At 42.9% G+C, this 17,417-nt stretch overlaps 1 protein-coding gene across 4 annotated transcripts in view; it reads left to right on the forward strand.

The window, feature by feature from the left end:
* The first annotated feature begins 459 nt into the window (after positions 1-459).
* rundc3b (RUN domain containing 3b) overlaps positions 460-17,417 on the forward strand; it is a 174,492-nt gene continuing 157,534 nt past the window's right edge. For all 4 annotated transcript variants that reach the window (XM_068013114.1, XM_068013088.1, XM_068013096.1 and 1 more), the window contains exon 1: positions 460-1,131. In XM_068013114.1, coding sequence (XP_067869215.1) covers positions 1,037-1,131 — 95 coding nt within the window. In that variant the 5' untranslated portion in view covers positions 460-1,036. The remainder of the gene's footprint in view (positions 1,132-17,417) is intronic.

Raw genomic sequence — 17,417 nt, forward strand, 5'->3', positions numbered from 1 at the left:
AATCAGTTTGACGCCAGGTAATTGTTTCACATCAGAAGTAGTAAAATGCTTTATGAGCTAAAAACGGACATAGTGACTTATAAACAGAAAATGCTGGAAATATTCAGCAGGTCGGGCTTTGTCTCTCCCTCTAGATACTGCCGGACCTCCAGAGCATTTGCATCATTTTTTTCTATAGTTCAGATTTCTAGCATCCGTAGTGTTTTTGCCTTTGCAACACAAGGATGCATTTGAAGTTATGGGTCAAACTCATACAATATTACAAAGCCGGTTTGATTTCTTGCTCTTGGCTTTTAGTCAGGGGTTTCAAATTTGCTGAGATGTAGAGAGACAGCAGATGGTGTGTGTATATGTGGACCCCCAGCTTTCCATGGATGAGGTCATGCTGTCGGTGTCCCTTTAAAGGCAATTCAAGCAGTAAACTTCCGGTCCCGTGGTGTGCCAGAAGGAAACTGAATGGAGAGCAGCTTATTTCGATGTTTTAGTGGGAGAAAGGGGCTGTACGCGCTTGGAGAATAAGGAGTGCATTGAGCACTGCTGCCTCAAGACAATACCAAATTCGCACATATCGGAGGAAAGCAGGGTTAAAAAACATGAAAAAAACTAGCCGGGCGAAACAAGATTGTTAACTGTCCATCACCAAGATCGCTCTAATGTGCAAAGCTGACATTTTGCAGATCTACTGGAGATATTTGTCGTTATTCCGGCACAGTGCAAAGCTATTGTATAATGCTCTGATTGTGCTGCATAAAGTGCCTCTTAACAGACAGCTCGTCTGGCAAATTCGTTGACAAACCCAAATCATTTCCTTCCCTGTTGGCCGCTGTTTCTTTTTGAAATAGTCAATGGTCTTCATGGTTTGTTTTGCCGGGATCTCAGCTGTGTTGAGGCTGAAGCCTGCTCGGATAAGCAGAGATTCTGATCCCCATCCCAATCCCAACCGGCACCTGGAGCCCATTGTGTAGCACAGACCAACCATCCATCCCAACAGCGTCCCCGTCCATCACTTTTATAAGCTATATTTAAAAGGACTGAAATGGCTTCTCTCAGTCTGGGACTGAATTTCTCACGAAAGAAGAGCATGGCGAGAAACGCTGCAGTGGAGCGGAAAAACCTCATCACCGTGTGCAGGTAAAGGGAGGGAGGCTTTTTGTTCGTGTTGGAGACAGACGCTGCTTCTTTTTGTCTGTCCTTACTTAACGGTGGGTTGGTGTGTTTCACTGGGTCTGACTACAATAATTCCCCGTAACTAAAAGCTCAAATGTGCATTTCTCCCTTTGCATCGTCCTCACTAGTTTTGTGGATGTTCATCCGCATAATTAGGAATTGCACCTTTTTGATTTCAGGCGTTCTTTTGGTCAAATGCAAAGAATACCGAGCAGAAGTATTGGGCAATGCTAGTTCTTCTGGCAGTTGGTTAATATTGTATGCTGATTTATATGTCAGGAGCGCATTGTATTCGCTCTCTGCTAAATGAGAAATTGCCCTTGAACAGACACGGGAGGGAAATGGTTCTTCCCGCTCTCGTTCACTCCGATTTTAAATTTTCCAGCTTAATAGATGCGTGTGTGCGGCCCCTTCCAGCGCACTTGCCACAGTGTATTCATTTGAGACCATCCTGCAGACCAGCTCCTCACTTGCCCACTCTCGGGGTTAATGTAACTAAGTGGACGCGGTGTTCGAATGAGACAAGCCAGTTGTCCCACTCCTCCAGATAACGCTGCACTCTGCTCTCAATCTCAGCGAACACAACCTAGCTTAGAGTGATCAGTAGATGGGACTTCAGATCTTCAGCCTGCCGCCAGATTTGAGTTGCTTGAATCGAACAAATTTTACTTAACAAAAGCAAAATTCCGAAGAAGGGTCACTGACCCGAAACGTTAACTCTGCTTCTCTTTCCACAGATGCTGCCAGACCTGCTGAGTGATTCCAGCATTTCTTGTTTTTGTTTCAGATTTTACTTAATGTTTTAAACATGTATTTAATAACTGTTTAATCTGGTTAGAACAATTGTGATTTATCCAAATAATGAAATGGACGCTGAGTTGGCAGTTCCCTTATTGTAAATATTGCCCTCACTCTGCAGGTGCATCATTTGCCAGCCAAGGACATGTGCAAGTGAGCCGCTGTCAGCCACTTTTGCCGATATTGTTGTAAAATTGGCCACGAGGAGGTGTAAAGTGACTGACCGGGGTGAATTGTCCTCCGACATACAGGGAAAAACCCTCACGTTTATTCGCTGCCCCTTCCCTGACGGCAAAGCCAGGATCGGACAGTTCTCAGTGTATGTGAGCTGCAGTTGCCGTTCCATGGTTCGTTGCACTACTTCTGTTGTTGCCATGCTTTTCAGCAATTTTCTTCTTGTACTTCATTTTCTTGGGGAACTGTGGAATATCGTTGTCCAGTTTCATACAAAATGCACACCTATTCAAACAGGGTGCTGAATAAATTTCTCAGTAGTCAATCCCTTCCGCATATTTGCAGCATGCTCGTTGACTCATCGGTGATTAGCGAAATAAGGAAGAATTGAAATGCTTTTTGTTTTACTGACACCCAACAGAATATTTCATTCGGAAGTAAGATTTTCAGCCCTTCAACCTGTATAAATTCGTGCTCATCTGAAACTTGGTTAAATGTATCCGAACCTGCACCAAATCCTGCCCACCCATCACCCCTGTGCTTGCTGGCCTAGGTTAGCTCCTGGTCCATCAGTGCCTCCATTTTAAAATTCTCACTATTGTGTTCAGATCCCTTTTAATGATCTGACTCCTCCTTATTTCTCTAACTGCCTTCAGCTCCACAACTTTCTCAGAACTCTGTGTTCCTCTAACTTTGGCCTCTTACCCATTCCCCACTTCCTTCAGACCACCATGAGTGATTGTATCTACAGTCATCTAGATCCTAAGCTCTGGAATTCCCATCTTAAATTTCCATCTCTCATGCCCTTTAGGGCCTTTGTTAAAAGCTACATCTAACCGTGGTTTTAGTCACCCTCCTAATATCTCCTATCTTGGCTTGCTGTCAATTTACATCTGATTCCAACTTATTTATGTAGTGCCTTTACTGTAGTAAGATGTCCCAAGGTGCTGAACAGGAGTTGTATCAAACAAAATTTGACACCGAGCCAAAATTTGATTACATACTCTGAAGTGTATTGGGATGGTTTCCTGCATTAAATGTGCTATATAAATATAAGTTGTCTATAAAGGAATGTCCTCATAGAATATCAGATAGTGATATTTTTAAGATAAATTTGACATATCGCCTTATGTGGCTTGGTGTCTAGTTTTGCTTTCCTGTGAAACGCCTTGATGTGTTATGTTAAAGGTGCTATATAAATATAAGTTGTTGTTCACCTTTTACAGGGATCATCCCAAATTATAAGTCAGCAGGAAGAGTGGTTAGGACAGTTATAACTGAGCTCCTGCAATGGGTATACGGCCAGGTGATGCATTGATCTGTACAGACCAGGAAGGCCCCAGAATTGATGCTTGGTCTGAGCTGAGTGAGCTGATCTCGGGTGGGATGGATGCAGAGGTCCACAACTGGCCTCAAGTGTTCTTTATTAATGCTACTGGAATGTGTAAATGGTAGGTGAGAAGAAGGCTTACCGCACATTTGACTCTCCTAGTAACATATTCTGCTTTGCTGAAGGATAGAGATGGCTATTGGGTGAAGTAGCAGAAGGCTGGCAGTGGCTATGGAGCCAGACGGTGAGCCAGCACCTTCAGGATAGAAGGAAAAAGAAAGTTCTAGCTGCCTTCATTTTTTTTTTAACTTGGACAAAATTTAATTACTTTTTGAGAAAGTTAAATGAAAATCCGTTAATTATTTTGAAACATTGAAAAATAACTTGATTGACATTGTTGCTGCTCTAAACCTACTTTCACTTCTCTAAAACATCTCGTTTGCATGACAGTAATTAAGAGATGGGAAATGGGAAGTAAAGTAATATGCCTAAATTTCATCATACGCCAGCAAATGTTACCCAATCTTCTCCATGTGACTTATTTAAACATAATGTAAAAATAGATCAGAATTGCTTTGAAATATTTTTCCTATTTCTTCTCCCACTTCATTTGAGGTCCAGTGATCTAGCATTAATTATGTCATAGAGGACACCAATCATCCAGTGCAAAGTAACTGAAATGTAATCTGCATAAAAGATTGATTGCCATAGTTACCTAGCTGATCATATGTGTCATGATGTAACCGTCTTGGTTGGGTAGAGGTGGTCAGAGGCTGAGTTTAGGGAGTTAGGAACGAGATTAGCAAGCTGGACCCCAAAGGTAGTAATCTCTGGATTACTCCCAAGGCCTATGCTAGTGAGTATAGAAATAGTAAAATACACCAGATGAGTGCGTGGCTGGAGAGAGATGATGCAAGAGGGAGGGCTTCAGATTTCTGGGGCATTGGGACCAGTTCTGGGCAAGGTGGGACCTGTACATGCCACCCTGTCTACACCTGAACAGGACTGGGACAAATATCCTTGCAGGAAGGTTTGCTAGTGCCGTTGAGGATGGTTTAAACTAGTTTGGCAGGGGATGGGAACCTGAACGCAGTCTTGGATGTGACAATTTCAGGGCAGGGAATGGGAGGCAGAAAATTAGTGTGTGACTCTGAAAGACAAAAGAAGCAAAGGTTAAAAAGTGTGCAGCACAGGAATTTGGCAATGTTAAAGGGTATTTATTTAAATGCAAGGAGTATAGTAAATAAAGCCGATGAGCTGAGGGCACAGATAGACACATGGCAACACAATATCATTGCTATAATGGAAACTTGGCTTAAAGAAGGGCATGAATGGCAGCTCAGCGTCCCTGGATATAGAGTTTTCAGGTGGGATAGAGAGGGGGATAAAAAAGGAGGGGGGGGGGGGGCTGACATTTAGTTAAGGAATCAATAACAGCTTTGAGGAGGGATGATATGCTAAATGAATCATCAAACAAGACCATATGGGTGGAGCTCAGCAATAAAAAAGGGGCAGCCGCACAACTGGGAGTGTACTATAGACCCCCAAATAGTGAGGGGGAGGTAGAAGAACAAATATGTAGGCAAATTTCTGAATGCAAAAACTATAGGGCAATAATAGTTGGGGATTTCAACTACCCCAATATCAACTTGAATACAAACAGTGTGAAGGGCACAGAGGGGGCAAAATTCTTGAACTGCATTCAAAAAAACTTTTTTAGCCGGCACGCAACAAGCCCAACGAGACGGGATGCAATTCTAGATTTAGTCTTCGGTAATGAAGTTGGGCAAGTGGATGAAGTAACAGTGGGTGACCATTTTGGAGATAGTGATCATAATACAGTTAGTTTTAGCATAATCATGAAAAAGGACAAAGATAAAACAGGAGTAAAAGTTCTAAATTGGGGGAAGGCAAATTTTAAGAAACTGAGAGGTGACCTGGTGAAAGTGAACTGGATACAACTACTTGAAGGAAAATCAGTGGCAAACCAGTGGGAGGCATTCAAAAGCGAGATACAGGCAATGTGTGGGCATATCCCCACAAAGATAAAGGGTGGTAGAGCCTGCTGGTTATCTATAAGCTTTCAGGGTAAGTTAAAGCAGAAAAGGAAAGCTTATGATGATCATAAAATCTTAATACTTTAGAAAGCCTAGAGGAGTATAGAAAGTGCAGGGGTGAAGTAAAAAAGGGAATTAGAAAAGCAAAGAGAGGACATGAAAAATTATTGGCAGGTAAAATCAAGGAAAACACGAAGATGTTTTATCAGTACATTAAGAGCAAGAGGATAACTGAAGAAAGGGTAGAGCCTATCAGAGATATACAAGGGAACTTATGCGTGGATGCAGAAGATGTGGGCAGGGTTCTTAATGAGGTTTTTTGTCTCTCTCTTCACAAAGGAGAGGGTTGATGCAGACATTGTAGTTAATGAGGAGGATTGTGAAATATTAGATACGATAAGCATGATGAGAGAGGAAGTACTAGAGGGTCTGACATCCTTGAAAGTGGATAAATCACCAGGGCTGGAATGGATTGCATCCCAGGTTGTTAAAGGAAGCCAAGGAGGAAGTAGTGGATGCGCTGAGGATCATCTTCAAATCGTCACTGGATACAGGGGAGGTACCAGACGAATGGAGTTCCGTGAACGTTGCACCATTGTTTAAAAAGGGTGTGAGAGATGGGCCAAATAATTATAAGCCAGTAAGTTTGACTTCTGTGGTGGGTAAATTATTAGAATCTATTCTGAGGGACAGGATAAACTGCCACTTAGAATGGCACGGATTAATCACGGATAGTCAGCATGGATTTGTTAAGGGAAGGTCATATCTTCCTAACTTAATTGAGTTTTTTGAGGAAGTAACAAGGAGGATTGATGAGGGTAGTGCAGTGGATGTGGTCTACATGGATTTTAGTAAGGCATTTGACAAGGTCCCACATGGCAGACTGGTCAGTAAAATGAAAGCCCATGGGATACAGGGGAATGTGGCAGGTTGGATCCAGAATTGGCTCAGGGACAGGAAATAAAGGGTAGTCGTTGATGAATGATTTTGCGAATGGAAAGTGGTTTCCAGTGGCGTTCCACAGGGCTCAGTGTTGGGTGCCTTGCTGTTTGTGATATATATTAATGATTTGGATTTGAATGTGGGAGGCATGATTAGGAAATTTGCCGCTGACACAAAAATTGGCCGTGTAGTTGATAGTGAAGAGGAAGGCTGTAGATTCCAGAATGATATCAATGGTTTGGTTGAGTGGGCGGAAAAGTGTCAAATGGAATTCAATCCAGAAAAGTGTGAGGTAATGCATTTGGGGAGGGCAAACAAAGCGAGGGAATACACAATAAATGGGAGGATATTGAGAGGGGTAGACGAAGTGAGAGACCTTGGAGTGTATGTCCATAGGTCCCTGAAGGTGGCAGCAGAAGTAGGTAGAGTGGTGAAGCAGGCATATGGAATGCTTTCCTTTATTGGCCAAGGAAAAGAATACAAAAGCAGGGATGTAATGCTGGAACTGTATAAAACGCTGGTTAGACCACAGCTGGAGTACTGCGAACAGTTCTGGTCACTATATTGCAGGAAGGACATAATTGCTCTGCAGAGAGTACAGAGGAGATTTACAAAAATGTTGCCGGGGCTCAAAAGTTGTAGCTATGAGGAAAGATTGGATAGGCTAGGGTTGTTTTCCTTAGAACAGAAGGAGACTGAGGAGTGACCTAATTGAGGTATACAAAATTATGAGGGGCCTAGATAGAGTAGACAGGAAGACCTGTTTCTCCTAGCGGAGAGGTCAATTACCAGGGGGCACATATTTAAGGTGATTGGTAGAAGGGTTAGAGGGAACATGAGGAAAAACTTTCATCCAGAGAGTGGTGGGTGTCTAGAATTCACTGCCAGGAATGGAGGCAGAAACTCTCAATTCTTTTAAAAGGTACCTGGACATGCACCTGAAGTGCTGTAACCAGCAAGGCTATGAACTAAGTGCTCGAAAGTGGGATCAGATAGGATGGCTAGTTTTTCAGTCAGCGTGGACACAATGGGCTGAATGGCCTCCTGTGCTGTAATTTTTCGATGGTTCTTCTACAGTTCTCGTCTGGGTTCTGCAGTTATGTGCCTTGAGGACTGTTACTGGGTTCTAATTTTTCTGCTATCCAGACCTTTATGGGACTTCCTGAAATCAGTATAACAGGCTTGTGAAATGGAGAAAGCTGCACCAAAATCTGTGTCTGTATTGGGCTCTTTCTAGAACCTCCTGAAGGATCTTCAGGCAGAGGCAGTCAATCTGCCATTACGGACATACAAATTAGGAGCAGGAGTAGGCCACTTGGCCCCTCATGCCTACTCCGCCATTCAATAAGATCATGGCTGATCTGATTGTAACCTCAACTCCACATTCCTGCCTATGCCCGATAACCTTTCACCCCTTTGCTTATTTTGAATCTGTCTACTTCTGCCTTAAAAATATAAAAATACATTCCTTGGGATCTCTCTTAGTTTCTTCACAAGTACTTAGTCTCGAGAGCTACAACAGCAACTTGCATTTATATAGCACCTTTAACATGTTAAAATGTCCTGAGGCGCTTTATGCAAGCATAATAACACAAAATTAACACTGAGCCAAAGAAGGAGACTTTAGGATAGGTGACCAAAAACTTTCAGAGGTAGGTTTTAAGGAGGAGAGAAAGGCTGAGACATGGAGAGCTTTAGGGAGGTAGTTCCAGAGCTTGGGGCCTAGGTGATTAAAGGCACTGCCGCTAATGGCATTGGAAAGGAGATGGGGATGCACAAGAGGCCAGAGTTGAAGGAACGCAGAGTTCTTGGAGGGTTGTGTGCCTGGAAGAGATTAAAGAGATGAGGAGGAGTGAGGCCGTGAAGGATTCGAACATAAACTGTCAACATTATGCAAATCCTAGCTGAAATTTTTCAGTCGTGAGTCAGTTGTGCACCTGAGGCAATCTCTCTAGTCAAAATGTAAATGTAATTTAAAACCAGCAAGCTGTATCCATCGTTTTGGCCACACCTCATCTGTGGTTAAGTCTGAATTTTCTGTCCTATTGGCATATATGCTGCTCTTCAGTTCTCATTAATGACTACTGGCAACACCTGTGCAGTCATATTCAGCGGGCCTCAGACACCGAAACATCAGAGGAATGTAAGATGGCATTAAGAGAGCTTTTGGGCCAACCATCAAGAATATCGCCCCCCTCAAATCTAAATCAGGGGGCACAATCACTGACCAATGCAAGCAAATGGACCGCTGCGTTGAGCACTACCTAGAACTGTACTCCAGGGAGAATCCTGTCACTGAGACTGCCCTCAATGCAGCCCAGTCTCTGCCAGTCATGGATGAACTGGACATACAGCCAACAAATTTGGAACTCAGTGATGCCATTGATTTTCTAGCCAGCGGAAAAGTCCCGGGAAGGACGGCATTACCCCTGAAATAATCAAGAGTGCCAAGCCTGCTATACTCTCAGCACTCTACGAACTGCTTTGCCTGTGCTGGGATGAGGGAGCAGTACCACAGGACATGCGCGATGCCAATATCATCACCCTCTATAAAAACAAAGGTGACCGCGGCGACTGCAACAACTACCGTGGAATCTCCCTGCTCAGGTAGTGGGGAAAGTCTTCACTCGAGTCACTTTAAACAGGCTCCAGAAGCTGGCCGAGCGTGTCTACCCTGAGGCAGTTTGGCTTTCGAGCAGAGAGATCGACCATTGACATGCTGTTCTCCCTTCGTCAGCTACAGGAGAAATGCCACGAAAAACAGATGCCCCTCTACGTTGCTTTAATTGATCTCACCAAAGCCTTTGACCTCGTCAGCAGACGTGGTCTCTTCAGACTACTAGAAAAGATCGGATGTCCACCAAAGCTACTAAGTATCATCACCTCATTCCATGACAATATGAAAGGCACAATTCAGCATAGCAGCGCCTCATCAGACCCCTTTCCTATCCTGAGTGGCATGAAACAGGGCTGTGTTCTCACACCCACACTGTTTGGGATTTTCTTCTCCCTGCTGCTCTCACAGGTTCAAGTCTTCAGAAGAAGGAATTTTCCTCCACACTAGATCAGGCGGCAGGTTGTTCAACCTTGCCCGCCTAAGAGCGAAGACCAAAGTACGGAAAGTCCTCATCAGGGAACTCCTCTTTGCTGACGATGCTGCATTAACATCTCACACTGAAGCGTGTCTGCAGAGTCTCATCGACAGGTTTGCGGCTGCCTGCAATGAATTTGGCCTAACCATCAGCCTCAAGAAAACTAATATCATGGGACAGGACTTCAGAAATGCTCCATCCATCAATATCGGCGACCACGCTCTGGAAGTGGTTCAAGAGTTCACCTACCTAGGCTCAACTATCACCAGTAACCTGTCTCTAGATGCAGAAATCAACAAGCGCATGGAAAAGGCTTCCACTGCTATGTCCAGACTGGCCAAGAGAGTGTGGGAAAATGGCGCACTGACATGGAACACAAACGTCCGAGTGTATCAAGCCTGTGTCCTCAGTACCTTGCTGTACGGAAGCGAGGCCTGGACAACGTATGTCAGCCAAGAGCAACGTCTCAATTCATTCCATCTTCGCTGCCTCCGTAGAATCCTTGGCATCAGGTGGCAGGACTGCATCTCCAACACAGAAGTCCTCGAGGCGGCCAACATCCCCAGCTTATACACGCGACTGAGTCAGCGGCGCTTGAGATGGCTTGGCCATGTGAGCCGCATGGAAGATGGCAGGATCCCCAAGGACACCTTGTACAGCGAGCTCGCCACTGGTATCAGACCAACCGGCCGTCCATGTCTCCGCTTTAAAGGCGTCTGCAAAGGCGACATGAAGTCCTGTAACCTTGATCACAAGTCATGGGAGTCAGTTGCCAGCAATCGCCAGAGCTGGCGGGCAGCCATAAAGGCGGGGCTAAAGTGTGGTGAGTCAAAGAGACTTAGCAGTTGGCAGGAAAAAAGACAGAAGCGCAAGGGGAGAGCCAACTGTGTAACAGCCCCGACAACCAATTTTTTCTGCAGCACCTGTGGAAGAGTCTGTCACTTTAGTGTTGGCCTTTATAGCCACTCCAGGCGCTGCTCCACAAACCACTGACCACCTCCAGGCGCTTACCCATTGTCTCCCAAGACAAGGAGGCCAAAGAAGAAGAAAGTTCTCATTAAATGGCTGTTGTGTACCCTGGTCATTAGAGGAAAAATTGCTTTGTGCATGTTTTTGAGTATGCATTATTCATGCCTCAGTGTGGTGTAATGTGGCATTAAAATTTCTTTAGCTCTCATGATTTCTTTACCCTCTTTGTATATCCTTCTCTTCATAGTCTTTGGGATATGTCATTTTTGCTGTTCTTCACATTGAAGACCAAGCAAAAACAAGTGATCATGGGAACAGACCATTCAGCCCTTAGAGCTTGTTCCACCATTCAATTAAATTATGACTGATCAGTATCTTTACTCCATTTACTCACTTTTTGATCTATATTCCTTTGACCCTTGCCTATCTCAATCCTATCAAAATGTTGAAAATTTCAATTACCCCAGCATCACCAGCTTTTTAGGGAAGAGAGTTTCAGTTTCCACGATTCTTTGGTGTGAAAGAGTGCTTCCTAGTTTTACTCCTAAATGGTCTAGCTCTAATTTTCAGATTTATGCTCCTTTGTTTTGGATTTTACCACCGGCGGAAATAGTTTATATCTACCCTCTCTATCACTTAAAAGACCCCAATTAGATCACCCCTCAACCTTTTTAAACTCTAAGAATAAAACCAAGTTTAGTTTTTAATACAAGAAATGCTGGAAATACTCAGCAGATGCTGCCAGACCTGCTGAGTATTTTCAGCATTTCTTCTTTTTATTTCAGATTTCCAGCTTCCGCAGTTGCTTTTATTTTAGTTTTTAATTTCTTCTTGGGGTGTGGATGTTGCTAGTAAATATAGAAGTTTATTGCTCATTCTTGGTTGCCCGGAGAAGTTGGTGGTGAGCTGCCTTGAATCATTGCAGGGGCAATTTGATGCAGCTTGAATAGCTTGCTGCACAATTAAGAATCAACCACTTTGGTGTGGGACTGGGGCCACATATAGGCCAGTATGGGTAAGGATGATGAGTTTCCTTTCCTAAAAGGCTTTTCCAACAATCTGACTGCTTCGTCATTTAGTTTGTGGGTTTTTTAAATTTCAAATTCTCAAACTGCAGTTGGGGGATTGCACTCATTGCCCCCGATATTGACGGGCAGATTTGCCAAGCCAGGGATGCAGAGATTCGGTTGAGAAGGCCTGATGTCTGGGTTCCCCTGCATTCTGTGGAATTTTAACTCCACAGTGTGCTTTTTAACAGCATCCCCACCTGAAAGCCAACCTGATTGACAGGCTAGGCTCGCAGTTAGATGGGGAATGCTCCAGAGGAGAACAGAGCCACAGGAACAGGTACAGAGCCTGTTGCTGCGTTATTAGAAACGTGCGGCTGTCTGATCTCCAATCCTGTGGGGTGGGGGTGCGATGTGAGGTATCTGATTTCGGGGGTTCCAATCCCTGCCCCTCTGGGTGGGTGGGGCTGGGGGGGCGGGTGTTATGCCAGGAAGTTGGATAGCTTGTGGGTGGGGAGGACGCATTCCTGCTCCTCCTGGCCCACAAGTGGTGCTGTTAAGGCACTTGTCTTTTCCCAGAAGGTGTTCTTCTCTCCCTGGGAAGCCTGGCCAGCCAGGGTTGAACTCGTAATACAGGCTAAAGGTGAGCTCCCAACCACATTATAATATTTAAATGGACTACCTGCCTGCTGGGAGCAGATTGACTACCTGCCCTCTGTTCCATTTCTGTTAAACTCTGAGGTCAGGTTTAAGATGGTTAAAATTATTCTCCATGTTCTCCAGATTTTTAGTCCAAGCCTCTGAATTACTGGTTCAGTCACATAGCGACTGCAATATTGTATATGTCCTCATTATTTAATTTTTTATGCCCCGGTATCCCTCGGGTGAATCTGCATTGTAAACCCTCCAAGGCTGAGGGTGGTGCTCAAAACTGATCACAGTACTCCAGATGGGGTCTGATCAAGCCTTGTACAAACTGAAGCACCACTTCCCTTTTTATTCCAGTCCCCTTGAAATAAAGGCCAAATAAAGTCCATTCATCTTTGATTTTATTTTTACCTGTCCATTAGTTTTTAGTGATTTGTGTACATGGACATCTAAATAAATCCTTCTGCTCCTCTACAGTTCCTAGTCTCTCCTCATTAAGAAAATATTCCGATTTGTCTTTCTCGGATCCAAGGTGAATGACCTCACACTTCCCGATGTTGAAATCCACCTGTCATATTTTTGCTTGCTCACGTAACCTATATTGTCCCTTTGTAATTTTCTGTTCAAGTCTACACAACTTGCTGTGCCTCAGAATGACACAGAGGCAGGTTTACATTGTGCAACTGAAAGAACTCATCAAATTATAGTGCCTGTAACTTTTTAAATACATTTTGTGCATGTAGTTTTAATAGAATTCTTTCACTTGTGCTGTGGCTTTTGGGATAGCCCTAGTTTCATAACTTAAGTTTTCATAACACAAGTTTGGGATGTGAAAATGCCATCAGCTGAACAGAGTACATTTTTCTCCAGCACTAATTCTCCCATCATGATACTTGAAGTGAGATTTTAACTTATTCTTGTTGTAGCCATAGCTCCAAAGGACCATAGGCATCTCTCCCATTTGAGAGAGACCGTTGATGTATAGTGTTACAACCGACCGCTCCAGTCAAAGCCCCCAATCAAAATATACGATTCTGATTGTGATGGGAGAAACGCACTGATAATTCAATCCCGTCGCTCCACAGATCGCCAAACATATCATTTAAAACTTTACAAATTAAAGAAAGACCCAGCCAAATTGTACCATCTATTAACCCCTCAATGAGGCTAACCAAACCTGGTGTCTTTAAATCAACAAATTAACTCTTTAATTAGAAGAACTAAATTCTAAAACACCACGAAGATATAAACAACAGTTAAAATAGAAAAAATTAGAGTCCTTGCAAATTTACAGTTCAATGTTGCTCGACGTCCTCACCGTTGTCTGATGAGGGGAAAAAAGGTTCTTCCACAGTAGAACAGTCCATAGTCTAACTTCAGTCAGTGACGCTTTCCTTCTCCAGCGAATTTCAACAATTAACGACTTGCAAACCCTTTCAATAGAACCAATCTGACTTTGGAGTTTTTGTGGGATAAAGGATTGTCACAGTCTAACTTCCCTTTCTTCAATTTAAATTACCAGAGATCTCTGTTTTGGTTTGACTTTTTTTTAGAATTTTGAGAGAGAATAATTAAACATACTAAAATCTTCTTCCTTCAGCTTAAATGGTTGAGAGCTCTTTTTCCAGGTGCTGTCACCACAGCTGTCTGTGTCCTCTTTGTCTGTGTTCTGTTAGAACAAACTGTCTTCAACTAAAAAGCCAGTTCAAAAACTGAATTGTAACAAATGGATCACTTAATACTCGCTCCCAATGGCTGTATCTATGGTAACAAGAATGGACCCTTTCAATCGTAGTCTCCAAATGGCTGTTTCTAAGGCAACAAAAATGCCCCTTCCTATAACTCCTGGGGCTTGCTGGTTCTTAAAGTAATCCTGATCCTTTGCAAGCCTCAAAGGCAAACTGCATCTTCCTGGAAAAAAAACTACAGGACCCTTAGTTGTATTTGAATAAACCCAATGCTTACTTGTTAGATTATTACAAATGATTTTTACATATGTATTAAAATAGTCAGCTGAGAAAAGACCATTTTGTTTATCTCTCATTCCACCATGAGAGAAACCAAGGGGAAATATACAAGGTTACAATGTTGAAACAGTGGGAATGGTGGTTTTATGCATGAATATCCCACCAAATATGGGAGTGTTGTTTGAATTGCCAACCATTCCGCACCAGGTTTATGCAAATTTGCATTGCCATTTAAAATAAAATATAGCTTTTCTGTGAGTGAGTGAATCTTTCTGCAAAAGCTTATACAGGGGAACACCTTAATTGCAGGTTGAACACACCTTAATTAATTTGAGTGGATATGATTTGATATTCATTTCAAACTGAATCCGGTTCAAGTTTCCCTTTCCAAAGCATTATTTCTATATTTAAAAAAAAATCTCAATAGAAATCTCAGGCTTTTCGAGTTTAGGATGGTCTAGTGTTCAGTGCTCTTGAACCAACTTCTCATTTATACTGTTTCAAATGAAGACTGGTTGAACACTTCTTTTATTATCTGGAAGTGCTGCATTTTCTTTTCTGTTGCATCATTTTACAATCTACATGCTCTTTTTCCAAGGTCACTTGCTCCAAGTAGCAGTGTACAACCGTTATGATATTGCCTGACGCCCCCTGGCTATAGAATCTGATCAGTCTCATCTGGTCTAAGGTGGTACAGTGAATTGTTGAGTTTGCTCTGCATCTGCTGTAGTACTGTCAACGCACAGATTTTTTATTGAGGGAAAGTAGAGTCAGTGGTCATGTAAGCCAATCCTAAAAAAAATTTATGTAGAACTCGATGAATTTTGTGACTCCCAAGTTTCAAAGATTGTGAGCATTTAAAATGGGACAAACTGGTTAAGTTGAAAAGACATGATAGCAAACATTTGCTGTGCTTTATTGCATGGTGAAAGTAATGCATTGCCAGATGTGGGCATAAGAATTGTTGTGGGCTGTTGGGTAAAAAAGTTGAAAACTAGCTTGATGTAGAAGGAAAGCTGGGATAACCCCCTCAGTCACATCAGGGGTAGAACTTGGGGGCTTTTGTATTGAAGTATTGTTTATACAATCTGTGATTTTTGTTTTGTGCTATGGTTTCCTATTTTGCATAAGTACATGGGCTTAAGTGTTCGACTTTGCAAAAGTTAGCTTTAATTTCAATGATGTCGTTTGGTTTGAGTCTAATGGCATCCCACTATGTATTTCAGTTTTGTCAATTCCTATAATAGAATATATTAGTGTCAGCAATGTGACACTGCAGTTTTAATGTGGCTTTATCATACTTTTTGGAGTTGGTACAAAAGATAATAACAATGTAACTTTAAGTGACATTGGGAATATATTGTGAATTACCACTTTTTGATGCCAATTTTTGTATTGTACTCCAATAAATAAGTATTCAAGTGGCTCATATTATCATTTTCCACTTATCTTCCTGATCCCACACCATTACCTTTGGTGTCCCCCAAGGATCTATCCTTGACCACGCCCCCCACCCCCCCCACCATTTCTCATCTGCATGCTGCCTCTCAGCGACATTATCCCAAAGCACAGTGTTAATTTACATGTGTATGCTGATGATACCCATCTCTACCTCACCACCACCTCTCATCTCCTCCACTGTTGCTAAATTATCAGACTACTTATCTGACATCTAGTACTGATGAGCAGAGCGTTCCTCCAATTAAATATTGGAAAGACTGAAGCCATTGTTTACGGGCCCAGCTCCAAACTCCTTTCCCGAGTTACCGATTACACCCTTGTGTCTGGCAACAGTCTGAGGTTAAACCAGTCGGTTTGCAACCTTGGTGTCATATTTGAAGCTTCTGACCTTTATATTCGGATCAGCACTAAGATCACCTATATCCACCTCCATTACATCACCTGACTTCACCCCTGTCTCAGCTCATCTGCTGTTGAAACCCTCATTCATTCCTTCGTTACCTCTAGACTTGACTATTTAAATGCACCCCTGGCTGGTCTCCCACATTCTTCTCTATGTAAACTTGAGGTCATCCCAAACTCAGCCAGTGTCTTGACTTGCACTAAGTCCCATTCCCCTTGTTCCTCTATCATCCCTGTGCTGCCTTACGTTCCTACGTTGGCTCCCAATTAAGCAACATCTTGATTTTAAAATTCTCATCCTTGTTTTCAACTCCCTCCATGGCCTTGTCCCTCCCTATCTCTGTAATCTCCTCCAGCCCAAACCCCCCCCCCCCCCCCCCCCCACCCCGCCACAGATATGTGGTCATTTATTTTTGGTCTCTTGAGCATCCCTGAGTTTAATCGCTTCACCCTTGGTGGCCGTGCCATCAGATGCCTATGCCCTAAACTCTGGAATAACCTCCCTACACTTCTCCACCTCGCTTTCCTTCTTTAAGACACTCCTTAGAACATACCTCTGACCCAGCTTTTGGTCATCTGATCTAATATCTATTTGTGGCTCGGTGTCATACTTTTTTTTTATATAGCGATACAGCACTAAAACAGGCCCTTCGGCCCACTGAGTCCGTGCCGACCAACAACCACCCGTTTGTACTAACCTTACAGTAATCCCATATTCCCTACCTACACTAGGGACAATTTATAATGGCCAATTTACGTATCACCTGCAAGTCTTTGGCTGTGGGAGGAAACCGGAGCACCCGGCGAAAACCCACGCAGACACATTGTTTTATAATGCTTTTGTGAAGTGCCTTGGGATGTTTTAATACATTAAAGGTGCTATAAATATATACGTTGGTGTTGTTGCACATTAAAGAATCAATGCTTTTAAAAATGTTATATTTGTAGGGATTTCCAGCTTTGAAAAAAATCCTTTCATTTCAAAAGAAATTGGTTCTGGCACAACTCACCAGAACAATATAGAATTATGGTTAATTTTGTATTTGTGTGGCACTGTGGTTATAGGGCTGCCACAGTGTATTATTTAACACGATTTTATTCAATGAACTCATTTTAATTCTGCACTGTTATGGACAGGTAGAAAGGGGTGTGGATGGTTCAAACTGTTCACCCAACTGACCACAATCGTGTTTTGTTAAAAATGATGTGTTAGCCCCTGAATGCCTTTTGGGTCAAATAAACAGAAAAATAACAAGTTTTCTCTAGGTTTAAAAATTTCTTTTTACACAGTTCCCAAAATGGTTGCAACCTCACCCCCACACACATTCACTCACTCACACACACACACATACACAAGAATAGATAGAGAGAAAAAGGTAGGTAGTTTAAAATCCAAAGTGAGT

This window comes from Heterodontus francisci, chromosome 2, assembly GCF_036365525.1.
Source record: "Heterodontus francisci isolate sHetFra1 chromosome 2, sHetFra1.hap1, whole genome shotgun sequence".
In the NCBI taxonomy this organism is placed as follows: domain Eukaryota; kingdom Metazoa; phylum Chordata; class Chondrichthyes; order Heterodontiformes; family Heterodontidae; genus Heterodontus; species Heterodontus francisci.